The sequence below is a fragment of the Carettochelys insculpta genome, chromosome 1, assembly GCF_033958435.1.
Source record: "Carettochelys insculpta isolate YL-2023 chromosome 1, ASM3395843v1, whole genome shotgun sequence".
Lineage (NCBI taxonomy): Eukaryota > Metazoa > Chordata > Testudines > Carettochelyidae > Carettochelys > Carettochelys insculpta.
In genome coordinates, this window is record NC_134137.1 from 315,544,344 (window position 1) to 315,570,823 (window position 26,480).

Genomic DNA, 26,480 nt, shown 5'->3' on the forward strand with positions numbered 1-26,480 from the left:
CAATTTATTTGCAAATTTGACTCCTTCAACCAAGGATTAAACAGAGACTGGGAGTGGCTGGCCCCTTACAAAAGCAGCTTCTCTGCCCTGGGTGTTAATATCTCTCCACTACAGTCTGACAAAGTGCTACATCCCCCTGTCTGATCTAACTTGTTTTTCCCTCTTTTGATACATATTACTGATAATGGGCCATTTCCACCTTGCTGAATAGACCTTGTCTGCTCTGGCTCTCCCTTATACTGGGACCCCACCCTTTAAATACCCCTCTGGAACCTGCCTGTTCCCCCCTCCGCCCCCCGCAACTCATGCATCTGATGAAGCAGGTCTTTGCCCACAAAAGCTTATACTCCAAAATATCTGTTAGTCTGTAAGGTGCCACAGGACTTCTGTTTGATGCTAGAAGACCCTCAAGCTATCACTCAATGCCCAAACCCACTTCTCTAAAATAAGCTCATTAATAAGGTAACCATAGGTCAGTCTCCAGTGCCACAAGAAAATGGGTAACTCTCAGTGAAGCTGTAGGGCATAAAATGGTGTTGCTCTAGGATGACCATATCTCCCTGTCCTAAATACGGGACAGGGAGATGGGGGCAGGGGGGACAGGCGGCTCCTCCCAGGTCCATGAAGCCTTAGGGAGCTGAGAAGGAGGTGGCAGCTGCCAGGTCCCTGGGGGCCCCAGGGAAGCGGCAGGGACACTGCAGTCATCCACACTCCCCCGCCTCCCCGAGGCTCAGGGAAGTGACTCCCTCCAGCAGCTGCACCAGCACAGCTGCTGGCAGAAAAGGTCATTGGGGGAGGGCCCATACAGGACAATTAGTCCCTTTTAAAAAGTAAGTAGGGACGGATGTGTGGAAAAATCCTCCTCTGAGGTGATTTATATGTCCCTGTCCATGAGCTGTGGTGTTTGTATGATTGTCCTGCATCCTAACCAAATTGCCTTGAAACTAAGTGTTTAAATTCAAAGAATCTGCTTTGTCAGCGGTGGTGACATACTTCCCTAACAAACCGCATCAAAATTAAATAATTTATGAAATGGATTTATTTCAAAAAGTGTGATAAAATGTTGTTTAGGTTTAGATATACAGAGTGACTGTTGGTATCAATATTCATAGGATAATAAATATTCATGAAGTTTGTGTTCAAAATACTTTGAAGTGATAGGTTGGTTTAGGATTCTCATAAATATGTAATAAACAAATGCCTCCTTGATACATAGTAACGCCGGAGAGGACCTGACAAGGACAGGTTTTCAAACAGGTCCACCCTGGCTCCATATATTCTGGAGAGCAGCCCTGTTTGGGGCAGTCCGGAGTTCGTCGCCGACCTCAGAGGAGAGCGGACCAAGAAAGAAGACATCAGGAAAGGACTGAGTTAAGAGCTGGACTGAGCCTGTGGCTGAAGATCATTGGCAGAAGAGCTGAAGCTGACCGGCGTGTCAGTCGTTGCTCGCTAGCCGCCGTGGGCCGTAGAAGAACAGAAGAGCTCCAGCAACCAAAGAGCAGAAATCACTTGAAAGGCTCTGGTGCTTTTATCCGGAGAGTTCACCTGACAGATTGCGCCTAAACAACGGTGCCCTGCACAGGTGAACTGCAGCAACGACCCTGCCCTTCCAGTCATTGACCCTAGGCCGGGCCGGTTACTGAAACCAAGGTCGTCCTAAAACTCCAGGAGATTTTTTGTTTACCAAGCTGGTCTTTTTCCTCCTGGCCTTCTTTTCTTCCCCTCCTTTTCTATCTGACCTGACGCGCCTGCCGTACAAGCGCGCCGTGAGGGTCATAACTTCCTAGCCTCTGAAGAGACCTACAGGCCCAGCACCTGGATTACAGAGCGGGAAAAGGAGGTATTTACTGTTTGGGTTTAATACCAACATGAGCAGTTGGATGGGCTTTTTCTACTGCTTGTGTTGTGTACTTGCATGTTGCTGGTTATGTTAATATAAATTTGAGATAGCATTATAGGGTGGATTGGGACTTCCCCAATTCCACAATTTGCGCCTCATATTTTGTACCCTGTGCTTTCTGGTAGAAGGCACAGGAGGCCAACGCTATTGGTCTAGCCTGAAACTATTACATCCAAGCAGAAGATTAGGCAGGATTGTTGTTATTATCCAGAGCTGTAAGCTCGCACTCCCTTATTAGGGGGGCAGGGCGAGTGTGGATAACCCTTTAAGGGGAAAACCCTGGAGTGTATAACCCTTCACGGGAATTGAGGGGATAACCTTTAACTAGGAAAACCCCCACTTATTGTTGCTAAGTGGAAAACCTCTTGGAAGGAAATCCCCGTATATACCGGGCTCTCCCCTGCTTGGCCAGCAGGGCAACCCATTTAAATAAGGAAGCTGCCTTAGCTTAGTGCAGGCAAATTTCTTCATTTGGTAAGATCTGCTCCCCAAGGTAGTCGGCCAAGGGTTGAGTGACCTGGTGAACCTCAAGGAAGATCCAGGAATATGTAAAGAGAAGTTACTCACCGTAGTAACGGTGGTTCTTCGAGATGTGTCCCCGTGGGTGCTCCACAATAGGTGACGGCTTGGCCGGCGCCGCAGATCGGATCTTCCAAGCAGTTTCTGCCGGACCGCGCATGCGCCGGTGCGCGCCGCTCCCTGGCGCGCTCCTGGCCATGTGCGCGATCCGGTCCCCGCCAGTTCCTCGACCAACCACCTCGGGTGCCCCTGCAAAACACTAACAGAGATCCGAAGCGGGGAGGATGGGCGGGAAGTGGAGCACCCACGGGGACACATCTCGAAGAACCACCGTTACTACGGTGAGTAACTTCTCTTTCTTCTTCGAGTGTCCCCGTGGGTGCTCCACAATAGGTGACTACCCAGCAGTAACCCAAGATAGGTGGTGGGTAATCGGATTAAGTGCAGCTGGTCCCCGAGAGGACCGCTGCGGAGAGACGGGTATCCTCTTGGAATACCCTGTAAAGGGCGTAATGTTTGGCGAAGGTGTCGTAGGATGACCAGGTCGCCGCTCTGCAAATGTCTTTCAATGCAACGCCCTTGAAAAAGGCTGTTGATGCTGCCACCGCCCTGGTGGAATGAGCCCTGGGAGTGGCCGACAAAGGAGTCTTTTTGAGCTCATAGCACATTTTTATGCAGGATACAATGTGCTTTGAAATTCTCTGCGATGAGAGACCTTCTCCTTTTGATTTGGGAGCGAGGGAGACTAGGAGTCTATCCGTTTTCCGGAAGGACTTGGTCCTGTCTACGTAGAAGGCTAGCGCCCTCCTCACGTCCAGGAGGTGTAGGCGCGCCTCTTCGCTGGAGGTATGAGGCTTTGGATAAAACGAGGGTAGAACAATAGGTTCATTGATGTGAAACTCGGAAGAAACTTTGGGAACAAAGGCTGGATGCAGCCGTATGGTTACCGCCTCCTTGGAAAAGACAGTGCAGGGTGGCGTTGCCATGACTGCCGCAAGCTCGCTCACCCGACGAGCCAACGTAATTGCAAGAAGAAAGGTCGTCTTTATTGTAAGGAGGCGAAGGGGAACCGTGGCCAAGGGCTCGAACGGTGGTCCCATGAGTGTGGTAAGCACCAGGTCCAAGCTCCACGAGGGTGGAATCGGTTTCCGAGGGGGGTAGAGGTTTACCAACCCTTTGAGGAACCTGGTAACCATAGGGTGGGCGAACACCGTGTACCCCCCATCCTCATGTCTGAACACCGAGATGGCGGCAAGGTGGACCTTTAACGAGGATAGCGAGAGTCCTGCTCTCTTGAGGTCCAGTAAATACTCTAGAATTGTAGGTATAGGCACCGAAAGGGGGGCCAGCTGCTTGGTAGAACACCAAGCCATGAAGCGAGTCCATTTTTGTTTGTAGGTTTTCCTAGTGGAAGTCCTCCTGCTACTTTCTAGGACTTGCTGTACTTCCACTGTGCATGTGCTCTCTAGGGAGCTGAGCCATGGATTAGCCACGCTTGCAGTCGCAGGCTTTGGGGGTGCGGATGCACTATGGACCCCTGGGCTTGCGTGAGCAGATCCGGCGCCACCGGAAGAGGCATCGGTGGGCGGTCCGACATGCGCAGGAGTAGGGGGAACCATTGTTGGCGATCCCACGTTGGGACTATCAGGATCATCCGAGCCTTTTCTCTCCTGGCTTTTTGCAGAACCTTGTGGATCAGCACTGCGGGGGGAAACGCGTAAAGCAGGGGGCCCCCCCACGGGATCGCGAACGCGTCCCCCAGGGATCCCCGGCCCAGCCCTGCTCTGGAGGAGAATTGTGGGCACTGTTTGTTGTGCTGAGTGGCAAACAGATCTATTTGGGGAAACCCCCATGCGTGGAAAATCGGCCGTAGTAGATCGGGACGGATCTGCCACTCGTGGGTGAGTGCAAAACGCCTGCTCAACTGGTCTGCCTTCACGTTGTGCGCGCCCGGCAAGTATGAGGCTCTCAGGATTATATCGTGGGCGATGCACCAGTTCCATAGGCGGATTGCTTCCGCGCATAAGGTACGGGATCGAGCTCCTCCTTGCCTGTTTATGTAAAACATGGTGGAGGTATTGTCCGTACTGATCCCAACGACTTTGCCTCGTATACGGTCTCGAAAGTGTTTGCAGGCGTTGAACACTGCTCCGAGCTCTAGAACATTGATATGTAGACTGTTCCGTGGGTGACCACAGTCCTTGAGCCACCTCTTCACCCATGTGCGCTCCCCACCCTATGAGGGAGGCATCCGTAGTGAGGAAAACCGATATTTGCGGCTGATGGAAGGGTACCCCTGTTAGCAAGTTCCCGGGGTTTACCCACCATTGCAGGGATTCGCGCACCCCAGGTGAGGGCGACACCACCCTGTGAACGGTGTGTACTGCCGGCTTGTATACACTTGCCAGCCAGTGTTGCATGCTGCGCATGTGCAACCTGGCGTTCTGTACCACAAACGTCGCCGCTGCCATGTGGCCCAGCAGCTGCAAGCACGTCAAGACCGGCACTGTAGGGCTGAAGGTGATGACCTGCACGAGGGAACCGATGGCTCGAAAGCGAGCCTCTGGTAGGTATACTCTCGCCGAGACCGAGTTTATGCGAGCCCCTATGAACTCTATGTCCTGTGAGGGGTCTATCTTTGATTTTGCCAGATTGATAACCAGGCCAAGTGAGGAGAACGTGTTTGCTGTGACGCGTATCGTGCGGAGGACCTCCCTTTTCGAGGTCCCTTTGAGCAGGCAGTCGTCCAGATACGGGAAGATAAACACCCCCTGTCTGTGCAGGTAGGCTGACACCACTGCCAAGGTCTTGGTGAAGACTCTGGGGGCCGAGGAAAGGCCAAACGGTAGGACCTTGTATTGGAAGTGTTCGTTGCCCACCATGAACCGGAGAAAACGCCGGTGAGCCGGATGGATGGTTATGTGGAAGTACGCGTCTTGTAGATCGAGGGCTGCGAACCAGTCTCCATCGTCCAGTGCTGTAAGGATGGAGGCAATCGTGATCATCTGAAAACGTTGCTTGCGTAGATACCTGTTGAGGCCACGAAGGTCTAAGATGGGCCTCCAGCCTCCTGTCTTTTTCTCCGTCAGGAAATACCGAGAGTAGAACCCTTTCCCTTGCAGTTGCTCCGGCACCTTCTCCACCGCTTCTAAGAACTCGAGGTGGGCCACCTCCTGCCTGAGCCTGGCTACATGGGAGGCCTCCTGAGGGTGGGGCTTGGGCGGGGGTCGCGGCGGCGGGAGCGACTGGAAGGGGATGGCGTACCCCGTGGCTATGATCTCCAGCACCCATTTGTCTGTGGTGATCCTTTGCCACTGGTCGTAGAATGGTCGGAGGCGATGGTGAAAAAGCCGTTTCGGATGATCTTGTGCAATGGTGGTGATGGCGCAGCCCTGGATCTGTATGTCAAACTTGTGGCCTTTGGCCCCGCCCCGAGGACGGACGGCCCTGTTGTGAGCGTCGCCTGGGGGTTCTGTACTGCTGGTGCTGCTGATGCCGCCCTTGCTCGTAACCCCTGTGATACTGGGGGCGCTGTTGCTGGTACTGGTACCGCCTTTGCTGTGGGTAGTACCTTTTCTTTGAGTATGGAGGGGTGTAAATCCCCAGGGTCCTGAGTGTGGCTCTTGAATCTTTACTGGAATGAAGGACCGAGTCAGTTGATTCAGCAAACAGCTTCTGCAAGTCGAAGGGAAGGTCGACTATCTTCGCTTGCAGATCTCTCGGTATACCCGAGGTCTGGAGCCAGGACTCCCGTCGCATCACCACTGCAGTTGCTGTGGAACGTGCTGCCGTGTCTGCAACGTCCAAAGCAATCTGAACTTCCATCCTCGCAGCCGTGTAGCCCTCTTGCACTATGGCCTTGAGGACCGGCTTTTTGTCCTCTGGAAGCGAGTCCATGAGGGAAGTTAATCTGGCATAGTTGTCAAAATTATGGTTCGCCAAGTGCGCTGCGTAATTTGCCATGCGCAACGTTAAGGTGGAGGAGGAGTAGACCTTTCTGCCGAACAGCTCTAGCTTCTTGGCATCTCTGTCCGTTCCCCCTGTTTTAAATTGAGATGTTTTTAGTCTTTGTTGCGAGGACTCCACCACCAAGGAGTTTGGCTGGGGGTGGCTAAACAAGAACTCCATGCCCTTCGCCGGCACGAAGTATTTCTTATCCGGTCTCTTTTGAACAGGCGGAATAGTTGCAGGGGTCTGCCATATGGTAGTGGCGGACTCCAAGATCGCTTCATCAAGCGGTATTGCTACTCTGGAGGAGGCCGGGGAGCTCAAATTTTTAAGGAGCTTATGATGTTTCTCTTGCACTTGTGCTGTCTGGATGCCTTGCGTGAAAGCTACCCTCTTAAACAGCTCCTGAAACTGTTTGAGATCGTCCTTAGGATGGACGTCCCCTAAGGCCGTGGCCTCATCCGGGGAGGAAAACGAGGAACCGCTGGGGTACATTTCTTTGGACCCTTCCGGTTCTTGATGGTGATGGTGCGCCCTCTCGCTGGAGGTTTGCGAGGGAAAATCTCGTGGGTCCACGGCCAGTCCCCCCTGGGACGTTTGAGTCTCTGTCCCCGATCGCGATTGCCCTCGCGGGTACGAGGTAGTACGTGGGGATCTTTCCCTGGTAGATTGCCGATGGTGTCCATGCCCCGCGTGGTAGGGACGACCATGGCAGTGTAGGCACTGTTCCTGGGAAGGTGACCTTGACCATTCCCTTTGCACGTACCCTCTGTGTCTGGGAGAGGGGGATCGTCGAGACACTGGAGAGAGCGATTTTGCATAATAGTCCAGCGTTTCAAATCCCAGGAAGGGTGAGGGTGGTGCCAGCCATGGGGAGGCTGATTGCAGGAAAGGAGAAGGGGGCTCCGGGTAGGCTAGGGGGGACCCCTGCCTTCTGGTTGGAGTCTGCAACATGAGCGGAGGGCTGTGAGAAAAGAGCTCCACAGCCCTGTCTGGAGAGGGGCTGCAGTGCCTCCTCTTGTGTGCAGCCTTTCCCCTCCCTAAGGGAGGTAACTCCGCCCCCTGATGGGCGGGGGATCCCGGCCCCGTCGGCACCGTGCTAGGCACGCTTGAAGGCGGTGCCGCATGTGCGGAGTGCTTCTGTGCCTGCAGGCTACGTGCCTGCGCGCTCTGCACCGCCGGTTCCCCGGGGGTCGGTGCCGCTGCCTGCGGTGCCGCCGGTACCGGTGCTTGCTTAGCCGCCGCCCTGCCTGCGGTGCGGGGCGGCTGGCTGATCATCGGAGGCTGAGCCGCTTCCACGTGGCTCTCCGTGCCGCCGCCGATCAGCTGTTGCTGCGGCTGGGGGCTGCTTGCTCCTCCCGTCCCGCTCACCGTTGCTGCCGGCAGGGATCAGGTTGGAGAAACTCTCCTCCGTTTTTGCGCTGATGGAGTGAGGGAGGCAGCTTTTCTTCTAAGGGCCCCGGAGGGTCCCTCCTGCTGCGGCCGCTCCGGCACGTCTGGCTGGAGGGCCTTGTCAAGAAGCAGCAGTTTAATCCTCATCTCCCTGTCTCTCCGTGCTCTTGTTGTTAATTTTGCACAGAAGGCGCATTTTTGTGCCACATGGGACTCCCCCAGGCACCTTATGCAAAGACTGTGCCCATCGGACACTGGCATCGCCTCTCGGCAGGACTCACATTTTTTAAAGCCTGAGGAGGACATTGTTGGTGAGTCTTTGAGTTTGTTTATGGGTACTTAGCACCCTCTTTGTGCTGTTTCCCCGTCCGATGGCCTGCCTCAGCAGGAGGGCTGATGGCCCTAGCTCCCGGCCTCCGGCGCTTGTTACTGGGACTGGCTTGAGCTGTCCCTCCGTAGCTTGTTTGTTGTTTGTTTTTTGTTTTTTTTTTTTCACAAAATAACAACCGGCTACTTATGGTAGCCTAAATAACTGAAAACTTTAAAGAGAAAACAATTAAAGTCGTTGAATACGCTATGTGGCTTTAGCCTAGTCGGATTCCGTCTGCAGCCGACAGCGGTTGAGAGGAACTGGCGGGGACCGGATCGCGCACATGGCCAGGAGCGTGCCAGGGAGCGGCGCGCGCCGGCGCATGCGCGGTCCGGCAGAAACTGCTTGGAAGATCCGATCTGTGGCGCCGGCCAAGCCGTCACCTATTGTGGAGCACCCACGGGGACACTCGAAGAAGAAGAAAAAATATACTCATATAGCTCTGAAGTATCTATTTTCCACTTTGCAGCACGCGACGAAGATGGTCCACGCCGGACACACAGTAAGTAGTAGAAGGGGTTAGACAGCAGTGCTGTTAACACAGTCCTACATTGGTTAAAGGCTGCAAGCCCAATAAGTGTTCAAATCCTGTGCTCATATTAGAAAGACAAGGGCCATTACTTTAGTTTTGTATGTAATAGGTCAGCAACAACTTGGATTCTTTATCCAGTCCCAATTAAACCTTTTCCTTTGTTTGACCCCAAAAAGATTGTCTGTCGTTCTTCCTCGGGTAAACACACGGTAGCAGCGTGATCTTAGTCACACACCCTGGAACCCCGTTGTGATTAGACCCACCGTAGACGGCGAGCAGGGTCGCGGGGTAAAATCCTGGGAGCATCGGGAAGAGCTCCATTGTAGCCTAGCCTGGTGTTCTGGTGTGATTGACTCCACCTAATCATTATTCAAATTTATTCATACGTCACTCACATCCTCGATAGGATGGTCACCCTATGTTGCTCTGGTGTTTACCTTTCTGCTGACAAGGGCTGCATATCTATTACTCATTCTGCCAGATCTCTACAAACCTGTCAGAAACTGCAGGCCGGAAAGGAAACACATTTAAATATTTCGGGTTCTTCCCAAGAAGTGGCACCTAACAGGTTGTTTTGGGCACCTGCTCTTCCACCTCAACTTTGGAGATATAAGGCTTAATCTTCTTCTCCCATATTAGTCACATTTGTTTAAAGCCTCTTGGAAACCTGATGAGAGGACACAAGTGGAAGTGCCAGCAGTATGTGCGTGCACCCAGGTCTACCACTATCTCCTTAATCAAAATAATAAAGGCATAAGAAGATCCAAAGGATAAATGATGAAATTACAAAAATTCAGACTGAAAATAAAGTGCAAATTTTTAACAATGGGGCAATTAACCATTTGAACCATTTTCCAAGGTATATAGTTAAATTTCCATTATTTCATATCTTTAAATGAACACTGGATGTTTTTCTGATATTATTTAGTTCAACCAGAAGTTATTAGACTTAATACAGGAATTAGTGGGTTAAGTCTTATTCCCCAAGTCATCAAGGAAGTCAGATGAGATGATCAGAATGGTCTCTCTCTTATGGACTTAAAATTTTTGATTTCACGACATTAGCTCTTGAATGAGGAGCAGCTGCTTAAAGCTGAACCCAGGCCAGACTGAGGTAATGCTGGTGGAAATAAAATTTTGCTTTCTAGAACACGTCTTCTCTTACATCTCCTCCTGCTGAGGGAATCTGTCTCAGATTGTTAAATTAATCTGCAGCTTTGGGGCCCTCTTTGCTGATGGATATTCAATTACTCATAATGAAAAAAAAAAGTGACATAACACATTGAGCTCCACCTTGTACAAAGCACAACTGTCCATTAGATAGTAGAGCTCAAGGTGCCCATCCTAACTAAAATCTTCATACGGGATGGAATATAGCTACCTATAAGATTGCCCCTTTTCCTTCCTAGCACTTGCATCCAGCTTGGACAGTCAGCCAATAGAGCAAGGCTCAACAAAGGAGAGTTTTTCCACAAAAGCTGAACCTTAATTATGGAACTCACAAAGCCACGTTTTGGGCTGCCTAGGGACTTCAGGGCAGCCATCAAGGTTGTCTAACTTAAACCAACCTGATCATGCCCTGACTTTTTGCAGCATTAGATTCTGTAGTTCCACCTCCTTTTACTCTATCCCCAGGATGGCATGCTTTTCATCCAAGGAGTCGTGAAGGAATCCTTTGAAGACAGCCTGCAACTAGCTGTCCAAGTCACTGTGGAAGGAATTTTTCATTAGCTGGTTCTAAGGTTTTTTGAGCCCTTTTCTGCTGCTTTTCTCCCTTTACCTAGTGTTCACCGGCAAGAACATTACATGGAATAGAGACTATTATCCACCTAAAAGCCTGATACAGTAAAGGGCTGAAGTATCCCAACTCCCCAAAAAGCAGATGGGAATAGAATACACTAAGCATCTCACAGGTGGGTTTCAGAATCATAGATGATTGGGTTATTAAATAGTCATTCATCACCATTTGCATAAGGCTACAGCACAGAGTTAAGCCATTGCACTCTCTTGGCACACTTACATTATTCCCTTGCTCTGCCTATAGAAGGAAATGGGAGTGTATATACATTTAAATATCTCACATATGAAGAAAAAGTCTTCCCGCTGTGCTGACAATAGAGTTATACTGTACATTGAGTGCTTTGAAAAAAGAGAGCAGTCACAGCTGCAAGTACAACTAATAATCAGCACAGACTGTAACAGACAGCTAACAAATTGTTTCACAAAGATCAGTGAATTTTTTTTCTAGGCAGATATTGTATTTATGAAAATGTAAGTCTGTAAACACTGAAATAAGAATTTTTACTTACTGACACAGGAAATAAGATCATTAAATCTTTCCTTAGGAAAGACAGGATTTTCCAGCCCTCGGAAATAGAGCTTCAGTACTCCAGCAACTGAGTTAATGTCATGGTTACTTTGGTCATCTGCCAAAGGATTTTCACCTTAAAAATAAAGAGAGTAAATGAAACATGCACAGGCATTCTTGCTTAATAGCATTTTACATAAATGAATAAAGATTTTATTTGACTATGTGGATGTTGTATGGTAGTAAAATTATAAACATTGGTTTATAAATCTCTCTCCATGATTAAACTGAAAAAACAAACAACCCAGCCTGAAATTAATCTTTCTTTAAATTACATAACCAGTGAACCCACAGCTCATGAAGTTCAGAGTGTATATTAAGGGGGAAAATTATGCTTTGCAATTGGTGAAATAAAGAATGTGATCATTCTTTGAGAAATAGGACTTTCAGGACTATTTTTAGGCAGTTTATATAGAGCATATAAAACTAAGAGGTTTATTTTAGCCACACAGCTCTCTCAGGATTGAAAAAGCATTAATCAAAACTCAAAAAGAGATGCACATGTAGCTGCACCAGTACAATGTATAGAATGGAAACCACTAAAACTCACAACAAAATACTGCATCATTTAAAGACTACACAGTATGTCAAAACATTTTTAGCTATAATGACATATAACTTGAGAACATTTCTGTAGCAAAACAATTTCCATTTTAATAAGGTGAACTTTAAAGGCAGACAATAACAATCTATTATTGTCCTCAGACACAAGGATGCTGCATCATTTATCATATTAGAAAAGTTTATTGCAAATCTGCTCAAGTATCATATCTGATTTTACAATGTATGCAGTTCATAATGGAGAGTGAAAAATATCATCTAAGTTTTGTCTTGCTGTTAGTCAAAAAACAGATTTTCCTCCAAGGGTTTCTCTTATTAAAAGGTGACCTGACAAGGTTATGCTAAAAATTAAAAAATGTTTTTTAAAATCCCAAAAGAGATGACTTAAATACATTTGTCTTAAAAAAATCAGCCAACACTACGCTTTAACACAGTCTCAGCATTCTAGATCCCAGTTCCTTTGCCACAGTGAGTGAATTCACAACGGTCATAGACTTAAAGTAGGTTGAAAGGCAATCATATTTAACCTCCTCTGTTCATCCTCTCAGATCATTCTCACAAATTATCATCTGGGATGTAATTTTTTTTAGGAATGAAATTAGGGGTTTAAAATGGAATGATTCTCTTAACCTATTAATTGTGATGTCACTTTGGCAGAAAGTCCAGCACTCCTATGCTGGAAGACCTAGAAATAGTGGTCTCAAATTGTGTAAAATATTATTTGATATCCATTCAGTAGTTTTGTTTTTTTTAGTAATCTTAGAAATAATGAAACAGGAAAGACAAGTTCACCAACTGGTAAAATAAAGCATTTCACAGACAGGGCAACAAACACAAACCTTGTGCACTTGTATAGCAAAGTGCAATTTTATGTGCCTAGGGACAATGAAGTGAATATGCTGAAACTTATTATTATATTGGGTAAGTAAATATATAGATAGGCAAAGCCTGAGGTAAGTGCATACAGTACATAAAATAGCTTAAATATCCAAGAACATTATTAAATGTTAACAGATTTTTTCAAGAGTTGGATCTCAGGGTGCTGCTATAGATATAAATTCATTTACCTCTCTCAAATGAATTCTTAATATCATTAACTTCCACCTGGGAACCAGACACTCTGAAAATTCCCTGATGCTGAAGACCTGAAGGGTAAAGAAAGAAAAGATGAGCAATGAGATCATGACAATCTATGTTTAAAAATAGTAAATGACAAATATGCAAATGTAAAATTATGCAGTATCTACTTTCTGCAAAATAGCCAGGGTGCTAACAAAGTGACCTAACATATTTCAGAGCTTACCATATAAATTGATAAATCTGATACAGCTTTCCACTATGAGGGGAATAACTTGTCCTGAATCCTGGGGATACAAAAGCAAAAAGAATATGAACACAAACTGAAAGAAAGAGAAGTCAGATCACACGTAAAAATGGGCTTTATTGATAATTCAAGGTTAACAACTGTTTGCAAACAAAACTATCTTTCCACTTTTGCCAGGAGGCTATAAAAGTACTATTAAAGTTCTTATGCAAATCTTCAAATTAAAGAAATTAAGTGATGGCTCAAATTTTAACCTCAACTTAATTCAATCTGTGTGGTAACCGTAACACACACATGAAAACTTGGTTCATTCAGTTATTTTACCCTGATGAAGAAAAATGAATTAAGCAATGAATTTCCTTTAAATATACAATTACAATTAATTATCATGGTATGAAAATGAGGCTTGTGCGTTAATCTACCCTATTTTCCCATTAGTAGCAGGAATAAATTTTATATACCGTGCAGCTAAATTCTTGCAGATGCTTGCTCATACAGCTAAGCCTGAAAGGCCAGGGAAGGGAAGTTACTGGCCCTTATTCTCGTTCCTCTGAGGTGTCAGAAGGACTGCTCTGCAGGATGCCTGCAGTAAGAACCACCAAGTGGGATAGCCCAGGATTGTATGCTGTCTACTTCCTGACCCGGCAATGCCTACCACTGATAGCTGCTTGTACACTATATTCCTACAATTAGCAGGACTAAGTTGTTTGAAGAGCTTGTGCTCAGGCCTGTTTCTTAGCCAGAACACAGGTACCCATTATTGCAACTTTAAATGCATGTGTTCTTCTACATGGGATCCATTATGCCTGATTTTAGTAAAATCAGAAACTATTCTTCAATTTAGGATACAGCCTGAAAGGGAGGGCAACAAATTTGGGCCTGATCCCCAAGTTCTATTTGTGAGATTCTAAATGAGAGACAGCACCAGTATGGATCTCTTTGCAAGATCAGCACATGTATTTCTAAAACGTCTTGCTTCTTGTGTGTGAATCACAACCCGGGCTTCATCTAAATATAGGATTTTTTTGTTTGTTTGTTTTATTTTAAATATCAGTGAGAGGGAACAGGAAGTATTTGACCATACACAGATTCTTGATCAGTAGAGTTTAAGTTTAACTTAACTATTTTTCAAACCACTGATTAGCCAAAGGAATTCTTCCCTGAGGTCTTGATATAGTGGGAAAGCATGTGTGTTTCAATGACCCCAAGGCTAGGGCTACAGTGTAGCTGTATCTCAAAATAACTAAGCAATTTGCATAAGTTATTTTGAGGTAGCTTATTTTGAACTTGGTGCCAGCTACATGGCACTGAAGTTCAAATTAAGTGCCTGTTTTCGAACTTCCAACTATCCCTCCACAACAAGGGGTAACAGGAATGAAATACCACTCTCAAAATAGCACTGCTATTCTTCAGTGTACCCTCAGCGTAAGCTTACCCCAAGTGTTGTGCTAGTAGGAGTTCTAACTCCTGGTAGTGTTACCTAAATTGGATTATGGTTGCCAGATTTTTGGGGAGGGTTTGTGGGACAGGCAGCCCCAGCTGTGGGATCCCCGGCTGGGGTGTGTGTGGGGGGCCGCCAGCAGCCTTGTGGTTGGAAGGCTGCTGCCAGGCTGGGACACCCTGCACCCCCAACCGGCCCCTAGCTGCAGGGCTACTGAGTTTCTACCCTGCCCCCCGCTGGGGCTCCTATGGTTGGGGCTGATGGCAGGGCTCCGCACCCCAGCCAGCTCTCAGATGCAGAGCTGCCTGGGTCCTCCTGCCCCACCCCCGGGACGGGGTTCCTGTAGCTGAGAGCTGGCTGGGGCAGGAGGCCCCACTGGCAGCCCCAGCCATGGGGCTGCTGGGGTCTCCCGCCCTCCAGACGGGGTTCTCGCAGCTAGGGCTGCCAACAGGGCGCTGTGGCCCAGCTGGCTCCCAGCCACAGGGCTTCTGGGGTCCCCCTGTCCTGGCTCCTAGCCAACCGCTGGCTGGGATTTCCACAGCTGGTGCTGCCTGCAGGGCTCTGCCCAAGCCACAGGGTTGCCTGGGTCCCTCATGCCCACTCCTACCCCTCACCCCCGGGTCTCCGCAGCTGGGAGCTGTCTGGGGCAGAGAGCCCATGGCTGGGGCAGCCAGTGGGGCCTCATTTAATATAAAAACAGATTGGGTTACAAAATCATAAAGAAAAAAAAACTCACTGTCACTCAAAATATGCAACCTTTCTTCTTCTTCTTACAAACTAGTCCTTTAACTTCCCGTTAAACTAAATTCAAATTAAGACTTAAGCCCAGGCAAAGATTCTATATGCCAAGCTTCTGCAATTTGTATGCATATTTTTTTTTACTGGAAGATGATATATGTATTCTTACATGTTTGAGGGGAAAATCTAGAAAGGAACTGCTGAGACAACCTACCTGTTGCTTTGATGTGCAACATTTTTATGCTGTAATGAGGTTATTTATCATAATTCCAGGAACTATTCTACTTCTAAGTAATTCCAATGTTAGAAATGTATGTTTAAAAAAGTCAAAACGTTTGTTTGTTTTTAAATACCTGGTAAAAACTAAATGGCTAAGAATCACACACAATTACGCTAAAATTTACTTTTCAGTAAGTGGAGCAATTCATGAACAGATAGATCAATTTGTACAACATTTGCACAGTTCAGCTGCTAACCTAAGAATACAGTACTACAATAATTAAAAACAACAAATGCTGGCCTGTCTGTACTAAACAGCAAAATATTAGAACGCATACATCACATCGACTGCTAGCATATTTATCTGTGCCAGGAATGTACAGTTACTGAAGGGTATTGTTTGCAGTAAGAAATTCCCAGAGTAAGCATGACTTTTTTAACACATAGTTTTAGTGTAAGCCTCACAACCCTAAAGCACTGATTTGGTTTTAGTTTTCACATTTTTAGTTCATTGCTTATAAAAATTTAACAGGCCTTAAATTTTGATTCACTGGTGGGGGGAAAACATTTAAGGAGGGAATCTGCTTTTGCTAGATGTCCCCAAGACTAGTCCCTTCCACTGCTGTTAATTCAAATAAAATATTTGCTATTAACAAGCATGTACTTTGGACTGATGAGCACATCTTGTTAATGGAGTTATGTAATACTGAACCAGTTTTCTAGCGGCAATCCTAGGGCATGTCTACATGGCCCCAAAGCTGGCAGCGCTATGCTAAGGAGGTTTCTAAACCCATGTGAGATTTTGCTCTCAACAGAGGGATAACAGACTACCGAGAGAGGGGTTTAGCTGGCAGAGGCACATCCACCTGGCCTCTTTACTGCTGGCACCACCCTCTGCCGAGAGCGAAATCTTGCACGGCTGTGCTAATTAGCCACGCAAGTACACAAATGGAAACCATCTGCAATTTCTAGAAACCTCATCAGCATACAGCAGCGCTATGCTCCAGGGCTGTGTAGATATGGCCCTATTGTGGGGCCAGTCAAAATGACTCATCTTTTCCATACAAAGCTCATCCTTTGACCGGAGGCCCTTTCCCTAAGCTAGCTGCCTTACTGAATGATCTGTCATTGAGCTCTCTCTTTTTAATGTTGGACATGCAGGGCATCCGCCTCCTTCCTTGTGGCTGAGCTCTCACCCAGCTTGTCTCACAGTGCCTGGGGAAGATATGGATTGAGTTGGAGGGTAATACATTTTTTCATACGAGTGTGTCATTTTTATTTTATTGTGTCTTTGCACAGGTGATTTAAGAGACAACGTTTGTGTTGTGAGAAGTACTATAATTTACTATTATGTCTTTCTATTACAAAATTACCTCTGTGATATACCATTAGACTTCAGTGCAGTTGTGCAGGTGTCACTCAAAGCTCAGTTTCAAGACAGTGGGATCACACCTGTACTACTGAGAGTTGAATTTGTTCTGCAAAATATTTACGACCAGTGATGATGTACAAGAAAAGATCTCAGCTTGACTCTCAGATCCCAGGCTGAGCTTCCAGGGGTTGGAGTTTTGAAAAAACATTTTTCAAGTTGCCAGCTGATTACCTAAGCCTTATTACTATGGTTCACTTGAAGTTTCATTCCTCCTTCAACAAAGGATATTGATTACAAGGTCATGGCTAATTTTTGCAGAGCATGTACTTGCTAATGAATAAAAGAATATCTGAGAGGACTCTGGGAGCCAAAACTGAGTTATGAAACAATATAATTTCTTAATGCAAACTTCTTGTGAAAGGTCAACTAGCAAACTAATTTAAAGCCAGACATGAATGCCACTTGAATATAAGAAAGTCAGCTTTCTCTTCACTAGAACTATACCTGGTGTCTGGTGTGAGAGTTCCTTCGTCCTCGGCTGGAAGCATTATTAGAAAGGAAGTAAGAAAAAAAAGATAGTAAATAGAGCAAAGGTACAAGACATAGAGTCTGCGTCTATCAATTTCCACACAATATAATGAATAAATGGGAAATCAAAACTTGTATTTTAGACCCAGTGTACTGTTGGGTTCTGATTTATTGAAAATGACAAGAACTGCTAGTACAGGTTGAACCTCTCTAGTCTGGCACACTCTCGTCCAGCAACACTCATAATCTGGTATGATTTTGGTTACCCCGGTAACCACATTTCATGGGAGTGGCTAAGTTTCCTACAGTCCCCTATAATTTGCTTACATCTACCAGTCCTGGCTGTCAGTGTTCTGTGCTGTAAGTTATCTGTAATTTACCCCAAATGCTTTTTAAGAGCCCACTAAGCTATGGAAGTGTCAGTAATGCTGCTAGATAATATTGACCTCCTGTGGTCTGGTAAATGCTCTCATTCAGCTTTGGTCAGGTCCCAAGGGTGCTGGACTAGAGAAGTTCAACCTGTAGCAAATAATATCAGATTGTGGGATAGCACATTATACTTCATCTTTTAATGGATTGTAAATTCCTTACCCAAATCAGATTGTCCCTGCAATCCATCCTCCAATTAAATACATTATAAGGAAGTTTATTGTGACTATTGTATTCGTCTCTTTCCCTCATGTTTCAAGAAGTAGTATATTGCTCAACTGGGAAAGAACCCCAAGACAGATTTGAACATAGTGATCTGCCTCAGTTTACGTGAAGCCTTGACCATTACAGCAAGAAATGTTGAGATCAGCCACCCAGGCTACGTCTACACGTGAAGCCAACATTGAAATAGCTTATTTCGATGTAGCAACATCGAAATAGGCTATTTCGATGAGTAATGTCTACACGTCCTCCAGGGCTGGCAACGTCGATGTTCAACTTCGACGTTGCGCGGCACCACATCGAAATAGGCGCTGCGAGGGAACGTCTACACGCCAAAGTAGCACACATCGAAATAAGGGTGCCAGGCACAGCTGCAGACAGGGTCACAGGGCGGACTCAACAGCAAGCCGCTCCCTTAAAGGGCCCCTCCCAGACACAGTTGCACTAAACAACACAAGATACACAGAGCCTACAACTGGTTGCAGACCCTGTGCCTGCAGCATGGATCTCCAGCTGCCGCAGCAGCAGCCAGAAGCCCTGGGCTAAGGGCTGCTGCCCATGGTGACCATAGAGCCCCGCAGGGGCTGGAGAGAGAGCATCTCTCAACCCCTCAGCTGATGGCCGCCATGGCGGACCCCGCTATTTCGAAGTTGCGGGACGCGCAACGACTACACAGTCCCTACTTCGACGTTGAATGTCGAAGTAGGGCGCTATTCCTATCCCCTCATGGGGTTAGCGACTTCGACGTCTCGCCGCCTAACGTCGAAGTTAACTTCGAAATAGCGCCCGGCGCATGTAGCCGTGACGGGCGCTATTTCAAAGTTAGTGCTGCTACTTCGAAGTAGCGTGCACGTGTAGACACGGCTCCAGAGACCTGCGGTCAATATCTTGATAAATGACTCCAAAACACCACTGAACAACTCAAGCATTATATTGTGATTGGGATCTGAGATTCCATGTTTCTGGGGTTTAGACGGAAGATTTGGAGGCCTAAGGGAAGTGAATACAATTACTGAGCAAGGCAGAATTAAGTTGTGCAATAAAATAAGTATCTGTAAGTTCAGAGCAAAGTAATAAAACATTTTAAGAGGAAAAAAGGAAAACAAAATATTCAGTACTTGTCAAATAAAAATATTTCACAAGATTTAAGCCTACAATAAATGACTAAGGAGAAAAAATTCTGCTAAAAAGATAAATGCCTCACTGATAACTCTGACATTCCTTTCAAAGCCTCCATGAAAGTTTTATTGTCCTCTGTCCCCCAAACGGCATGATTGGAATGATCTTATTTTGTATTATCATGCACAAAATGTGCAGCAGGAATGGAAAGCCATCTCGCCAACCAAAGCATGATACACCAACATTTCATTAAGCAGAGAAGTTGCCTCATGGTGGAGAAACTTCAAATTAAAATTAAAAACGGTCATCATATTCCTTCAGCACATCAAAAAACAAGTCATGGACATTTTCATCTGGAGCCAGTAGCCATTAAATAAATTAGCCTCTTACATTCATACTGACAATTTCTTTTCACAAGAAACAAAATACATTGCAACTTAGCTGGAGGAATTAAAGGAAAATCATCAACATAAAAAAAACTCCGTGATCTAGATTTGTCTACAAAATTTTAACATAGTATTGTTACATGTAGCATATGGAATGACTAGAACCAAAAGAGATCACTGAAATAGGTATTTTTCTCTAATTCACAGTTTATATTGTGCCTTTGACAGTATTCTGTGTGCGGTTAGCATTCCTTTATAGCTGGACATGTTCCCTTATTTCTATGGCTCTTTCAGGCACCAACAGAAGGCAGAAAAACTTATTTTAAAAATCAGAAAAAAAATACTTAAAAATCTAAAAAATTGTGGTGGGACTCTGGGCTAGTGAATGACTGGAAATTAATTTTAATTAATCTTTATAAAAATTTTTCTCCCCTAAAACTTCTAGTTATACAGTAGTGATTTGGCAGCAGTAGGAACTATGCCCAAGAAGAGAGATGTTGTCAGACTGACAATCTGGAACAGTGTGTTACAATAGAAGAGTGAAGAAATGTTTACATAATTAAAAAAGAATTCATTCCTATTCACCAAAGCAAAATTTTGCTTTACGTTGGTCTTTCAGCTTTATGAAATTTTATAAAAGTATCTCTTCTGCTCACAATATTTGCCATTGCCCAAACAGTTCTCAAAAATACAGTTTTCTTATAACAGTTTTCTTATAATTCCAGGAAAAGATGGACAATCAGTCCTTGACCAATTTATAGTCTCGGCGTTAGTTTAGTTAGATGTTAGAATGTGTGATGCAGATACTCTTCTACACCATTTATTTAACAATATTCACCATTGTAGTTTCTACAACATAGAAGAGGTTAAAAAAATCTCACCTTGTAGTCATGTATTCAGCTCTGTGACCTAGAGGAGTTTAATGAACAGGGAAACATTCAGTTTCAGATGATGGAAATAAAAGTGCATTTTTTTTGTTGTACGATAGCTATACTTATACATGCCAGTTTACTATTAAACCAGCATTATTTTTAACCCAAGCCTGGTTCACAAGATTTACAACTGCATAAAGATTCAGGGCAATGTGAGGTTATATTCCATCTGAATAACCAGTTTTAAATAACCAAAACCAATCAACATATTAAGCTACTTCTCCGACATTTTCTCCTGAAGAACCATTTGGTGCTATAAATAATGTGATACAAAATTCCAAATAGCCTCCATTGTTTATGGTCATGGATTTTAAAGACTAAATCAATATGTAAATTGAGCTATGTCAGAATGAAATTGCCAAAAATGCAGAGCTCTTGACTATAATTGCTTGCTAATAACAATTTCTCTATACACTTAAGAGCAGTGCTTTTTGTGCCAGTACTTGCCAGTACTGAGTACTGGCACCTTGGCAGTCCCAGCTATAGGATGGGTTGGGCAGGGAGCTGGCTGAGTATTGGCTCCATTTTTTTTTTCCTCACAAAAAAAGCACTGCTTAAGAGTGTACCGATGCTGCATACTGAGCTACCCATGGTGATGCCCAAGTAATTTTCCTAAGTTGATATAGTTAATTTATAACTGTGAAACATCTGAATACTTTGATGTTTATCTCCCGAAGCACACTGTTTTGCATTTATAAATAATTTTATTTACCACTGTGTTGCCCATTCACTTAGCTTGGTTAAAGCCCTCTGAAGTTCCTCAGTCTTTGGATTTGACCTAAATATTTATGTTAGTCATCTGCAGTTTTTTTACTACACTGCTCATCCACTCATTTCCCTGCCTCCAGATAATTAACAAATACATTAAACTACCCAGGACTTAACATGGAACACTGCCTCACCCTGCTGTTAACCTTTAGTAATGATGAAAATGTTGTATCTTAGAAAGGAAAAGGAACAAGAGGGAACATGACAGAAATATGTTAAATAATGAATGTCTAGCAATGACAGCTGCAGTCAATAAGGCAAATAAGATGTTAGGATATACATGAACAAATGAATAAAATATACAAAATGCTAAAGTGCCATTCTATAAATAAGTATCAGGGTAGCCGTGTTAGTCTGTATCCACAAGAACAACGAGAAGTCCTGTGGCACCTTATAGACTAACAGATTTTTGGAGCATATGCTTTCGTGGGCAAAGATGGAGTGCACCTGCCGCTCATGATAAAGGGATCATGGAAAATCTTTTGTGTGAGGAGAGAATTAAAGACAGTGATTGTTTACCTTTGAAAAGAAATGAATATGAAGGGGCACGATAAATTATATGAAATAATAAAGGGCCTAGAGAAGGTAGACTTGGGAGACTCAATGAAATTAAAAGGTAGCGAATTCAAAACCACTTAAAGGAACTACATTTTCACACACGATTTATTGAAGCTGTGGAACTCTGTCATAGGCTATTAGAGACAAAACTTAGCAAGATTAAAAAAAAGAGACTGGACATTTTAACGGCTAAAAACCTATTAGAGTCATAATAGTTAATCCCAACAAATTCTGGAAGAAATTAAAAAAATTTCAGACTTTGAGGTTTAGGCTCTTCTTTAGCTACTAGAGATCATGATGAGGCCAACTGGGAGGAGCTGATATTCCATGTCTGCTTAATGTAAGGTTTCTTGGACCTTTCTCTGAAGCACTGACATTGGCTCTTATTGGTGCTGGTACTGGACTAGACAGGCGTCAGAGCTAAGTCAGTTTGCCAGTATGTTTCCTGTATTTGTTACCCACATGATTTGAAAAATGCTTACTAACTTTTCTGTACATTCACGAATAACAAGCAGTCTGTAGCACCTTAAAGACTAAAGAATATATATATATTTATTAGGTAGTTACCCATGAAAGCTCCCTACCTAATAAATAAATGTTAGTCTAAGGTGCTACAGGACTGCTTGTTATTTGTGAAGGTACAGCCTAACACAGATACCCTCTTAAGTCTTTTCTGTAGCTGGTCTTTGACATGTGTTGCTCACGTCCACCCTGCAATAGTTGTGTGTGTGCCCTGTGCACTGTTGCTAGAGATTTTCCCTAAGTAGTACCCACTGGGCTGGCTCAAGTGTATGGCACCAGAGGGAGCTAAAGTGCCAGTATAAGGGGCACTGCTAGCCCCCAGTTTCAATTCCATTGCTGGCTAACTCCAACAGAGAGATAGGAGGGTAAGTTGCAGAATGGCCATAAGCGACACATCTCAAAGAACATCGGTTACAGAAAACGTACTAACCATTTTCTCTTCCAGTGCTGGCTCATGTGCATTCCACATTAGGAGTACCCAAGGAGGCGGCCTCAAAGTTCATAGGCATACATACTGCAATACTGTTCTGCCAAATATGGCATCATCTCATGCCTGCTGGGCAACGGCATAGTGGGAGGAGAAGGTATCCACTGACAACCAGGTTGCACCCTAGCAGATATCTTGAACTTGGATCTGGGTCTGAAACACAGCTGGTAAGGGCCGAGCTGTGTCAAATGAGTGGTAAAGACAGCAAGAGGAGGTATGTCCACCTATTTGTAGCAGTCCAAATACAAGAAGTTATCCAGGATAAGATTCTCTGGGCTGCCACCAACGGACTTTTCATCATTCTGCTACTGTTACAAGAAGTTGCACAGCTCTACGGTATAGCTTAATCCTCTCAACACAGAAGTCATGGGCACATCTGGCATCCAAAGAGAGAAGTTGTGGCTTTTCTGAATACCTGTGTGATTTCAGGAAGAAAACTAGCAGGAAAATGGCTTGGTTAGCATGCAACTGGCAGACACCTTTGGAAAGGAGGCCGCGTAGGGAGATGCAGTTGAATACTGTCCTTAAAGAATATTGTGCATGGTTTCTGATGTAAGCGCCCTGATTTAATGACCCTTCTGGCTGAGGTAATCACTACCACAAAGGCAACCTTCCAAGAGAGAAACAGCAGAGGACACAACGGTAGTGGCTTAAAGAGAGCGGCCATGACTCTTGGCGGGACTAAGTTCAAACACAGGGGAGAACTAGAATGCCAGTCAGAAGGGAAAGTCTCTCTAAACCTTTAAGAATGCATATGGACATCTTGTGTGCGAAAACGGTCCTACTGCTCAGTGGTATTAGGTATACCCTGATGCAAGGCCCAGACTTTGCTATTTTAGGTGAAGCAAGTATTTCTGTGTACACTATAGGGAAGACCGAAAAAGAACAAGACCTCATTGAGAAGACTATATTGAGAAACACTTCCATTTGGCCAAATAAGTAGACAGTTGCCTACTGTTTAGCAAGACCTAGTGGACTTATTCTGAACAAATTTGTTCCTCTGGATTCAATCCCAAGAAGAGAATGATGGAGGCCAGGGAGTCCATGCAGAAGTGCAGTTTCTAAGATAACTGCTGAGGCAGTGTAAGTCCAGGATGGATTGAAGACCCCCACACTTGCTTGTCTTTGGGGTTCAGAAATATTAGGAGCAAAAACCCCTTCCCTCTTAAAGTGTTGACACACTCTTCCACTGTTCCCCTCCTGTATAAGGGCTTGCTTCCCTTGGGCTAGAAGTTACTTGTGACAATGGTCCCTGAAAGAAAGATGGAGGTGGGAGGGAAGAGTGGAGGAAACTGAAGGGTATAATTATCTACCACCCAGTGGTCTGATGTGAAGAAGGACCATGCTGGGCTGAAATGGAAAATTTGGTTCATAAACAAAAGAGGAACTAGTTTAACGACCTTGGACATACCTTCATAAATTCTATTTGGGATTTCCTGAATATCTATTTGACCTGGTAGTGAGGTTAAGGTGGACAGAGATGATTGACAATACTTGTAGCCCATGCTCCTTTTCTTGAACAGATCCTGTCATGGTGGAACAGCCAAGACATGGGCTAGTTATTAAGGCCTGAAATGCTTCCTTGAAAGAGCTGGAGCATAGAAGTCCAGTAATCTGAAGGCAGTCCATGAGTTTGCGCTGAAAACAATGAGGTGCCCTTCAATGGGAGTTCTTGGATTGACTTCTGGACCTCCTGTGGTAGCCCCAAGGACTGCAGTTAAGAGCTTTGCCTAACAGCCACTGCAGAAGCCATTGTTCTAACTGCCAAGTCAGCTGCATTTAGGGCTGCCTGCACAGAGGTTCTGGCTATGTTCCTTCCCTCCTCCAAGAGGAGAGAGAATGCTAACATCAAGAGGCAACAAGTCTTTAAATTTCATCAGAGAGTCCCATGTAGTGTAATCGTACTGTCTCAGCAGGGCTTACAGGTTAGAGATACAAAGCTGCAATCTGCTTGTTGAATAAGTTTTTCTACAAAACAGATCTAGTTTATTTCTGTATGCGGGTAGCACTTGCCTGACCATGTCTGTTGCTCTCACTGATTGCTGTCGTCATTACGACTACAGACCCAGGGGGAAGGTGAGAATATAAGTACTCATAACCTTTGCCTGGCATGCTGTATTTCTTCTCTGTCCTCTTCAAAGTGGGAAGGACAGAAGTCGGGGCCTGCCACTTATCTTTCCCTGGACTCAGCACAACTTCATTGATAGGTAATGCCACCTTAGATGGTGTTACTATAGCCAAAATGTCAGTGAGCCCATGGGATGACTCCTTGAGGCACTGTAGCCTCTAGCTCCAGGTAAGCAGCTATTTTCTTTAGAAGTTTCGTGGGCCACTAAAATCATCTTGCAGCAGTGAGTCACTCAGCCCCAAGATAGACTCATTTGTGGAAGAGGAAGTTAAACCCGTGAACCCCAAGTGGGGCATAGGTCATCCACAAGGCTCCTCCACCTGGTTCTATCTTGGGCAATGGCTTCAATCTGGCCCCATGAATATCCCACCCTGCTTCATAATCATTCCGGCTGGATTTCCTGCTCTTCCCCAGACATGACAAGTTAAGGTTTTCCTTGTAGATGTTTCTGTAACGGTTTTCTTTTTACAGGCAGGGTTGTTAGCCCTACGCCAACCCCTTATCCTCGAGGAGAGGTTGGATCACTCTTTGTCTGGTCTCTATCCATTGACCTGTCTGACAAGGGAGACCCTACCAGGAGCGTAAAGCTCCAGCCAGCATAGCTCTCTGGGTCATTGAGACACACAAGCCCCCCAACCACGACAAGGTGATCATCCATCTGAAGGGAGGAGGAAGAAGAGGCCTATATCAGAGGGGGAGGAGTCTTCATCTCTTTTTTTCTTATTACTTCCATCAACCCCACATTCTGCATGACAATACCAGGGTTGGTACTAGAGTCAGGGCCCAGTGCTGAGTGAAGGGGTACTAGAAACAGTCTCTAAGACACAATTGACCAGGACTGGTGGGACAATGTCATCCTTCAGTGTCCTCTGGCTTCAGATGATGCTTGCTTGCAGAGTTCCATTTGTTTTCGTATACACCTACAGTAGGAGCTGAGAGTGAGAGTCCCTACCTTGAGCACTCACACTCGTGCAAACTCAGCAGGATTGCCAAGGCAGCAGAGCAGTGGTGAACAGTGGCATGGAATAACTGTCCTCAGTAAAACCTGCCTGAACCACATTGGTACATGCTTGATTCAGCTAGTTTGTGCCATCAAAGCCACATTATTGTGTTTAGAGCATGCTGAATGAACAGCAGCATGAGTATGTCTATGCAAGCTAGGGAATCACACCCCTAGTGCTGAGAGTAGACATGGCCTTAGTTTTACAGTGTAATACATACACAGCCTGACAAAGTATTGCCACCTGCTTAAAGTTTTGTCCTAATTTTGACAGGGCTCTGTCACTTCCGGCTGGTGTGGCTACCAAGGAACTCTATTTGGGTACTGCATAAGAGCACCACAATTCTGTGTGATAATAAAAGTCATGAAAGGTAGCAATTATATAGTACCTGAATGTATGCAAAGGGAAAAGAGAACTCCAGGCTTTACAGATTCCCGTTAACTACCACGCCGTGTAGTAGGTACATCTAAAAGAACTTCCTTCTTCTTTTTCAATCTGTTCTACATATACAAGCCATGTTCCCTGTAAGCTGAGTGCGTGGGTGGCCACCCAGGAGAGATTCAGATGCACATCTGTTTTTAGTTAACGGAGTGCCATCTCAAGAGGCTAAGAAATCATTTTATAAGAAATACATGACACAGCGTTACAACTTATGCATAATTTGTTTTCCACTGAAGTTCTTAGTAACTTCATCTGTATAAACTATTAATCTACAT

The 26,480-nt window shown here is 45.2% G+C and overlaps 1 protein-coding gene across 2 annotated transcripts in view; it reads right to left on the bottom strand.

Moving 5' to 3' along the window:
* The window catches only part of SRGAP1 (SLIT-ROBO Rho GTPase activating protein 1), a 247,142-nt gene that overhangs the window by 35,332 nt on the left and 185,330 nt on the right, over positions 1–26,480 (bottom strand). For both annotated transcript variants that reach the window (XR_012648118.1, XM_075013725.1), the window contains exons 11-15: positions 20,250–20,277; positions 17,189–17,222; positions 12,894–12,954; positions 12,658–12,735; positions 10,971–11,105 (exon numbers count right to left, since the gene is read on the bottom strand). Coding sequence is in view for 1 of the 2 variants with exons in the window: in XM_075013725.1 (XP_074869826.1) it covers positions 10,971–11,105; positions 12,658–12,735; positions 12,894–12,954; positions 17,189–17,222; positions 20,250–20,277 (336 nt within the window). In the remaining variant the exon portion in view is untranslated. The remainder of the gene's footprint in view (positions 1–10,970; positions 11,106–12,657; positions 12,736–12,893; positions 12,955–17,188; positions 17,223–20,249; positions 20,278–26,480) is intronic.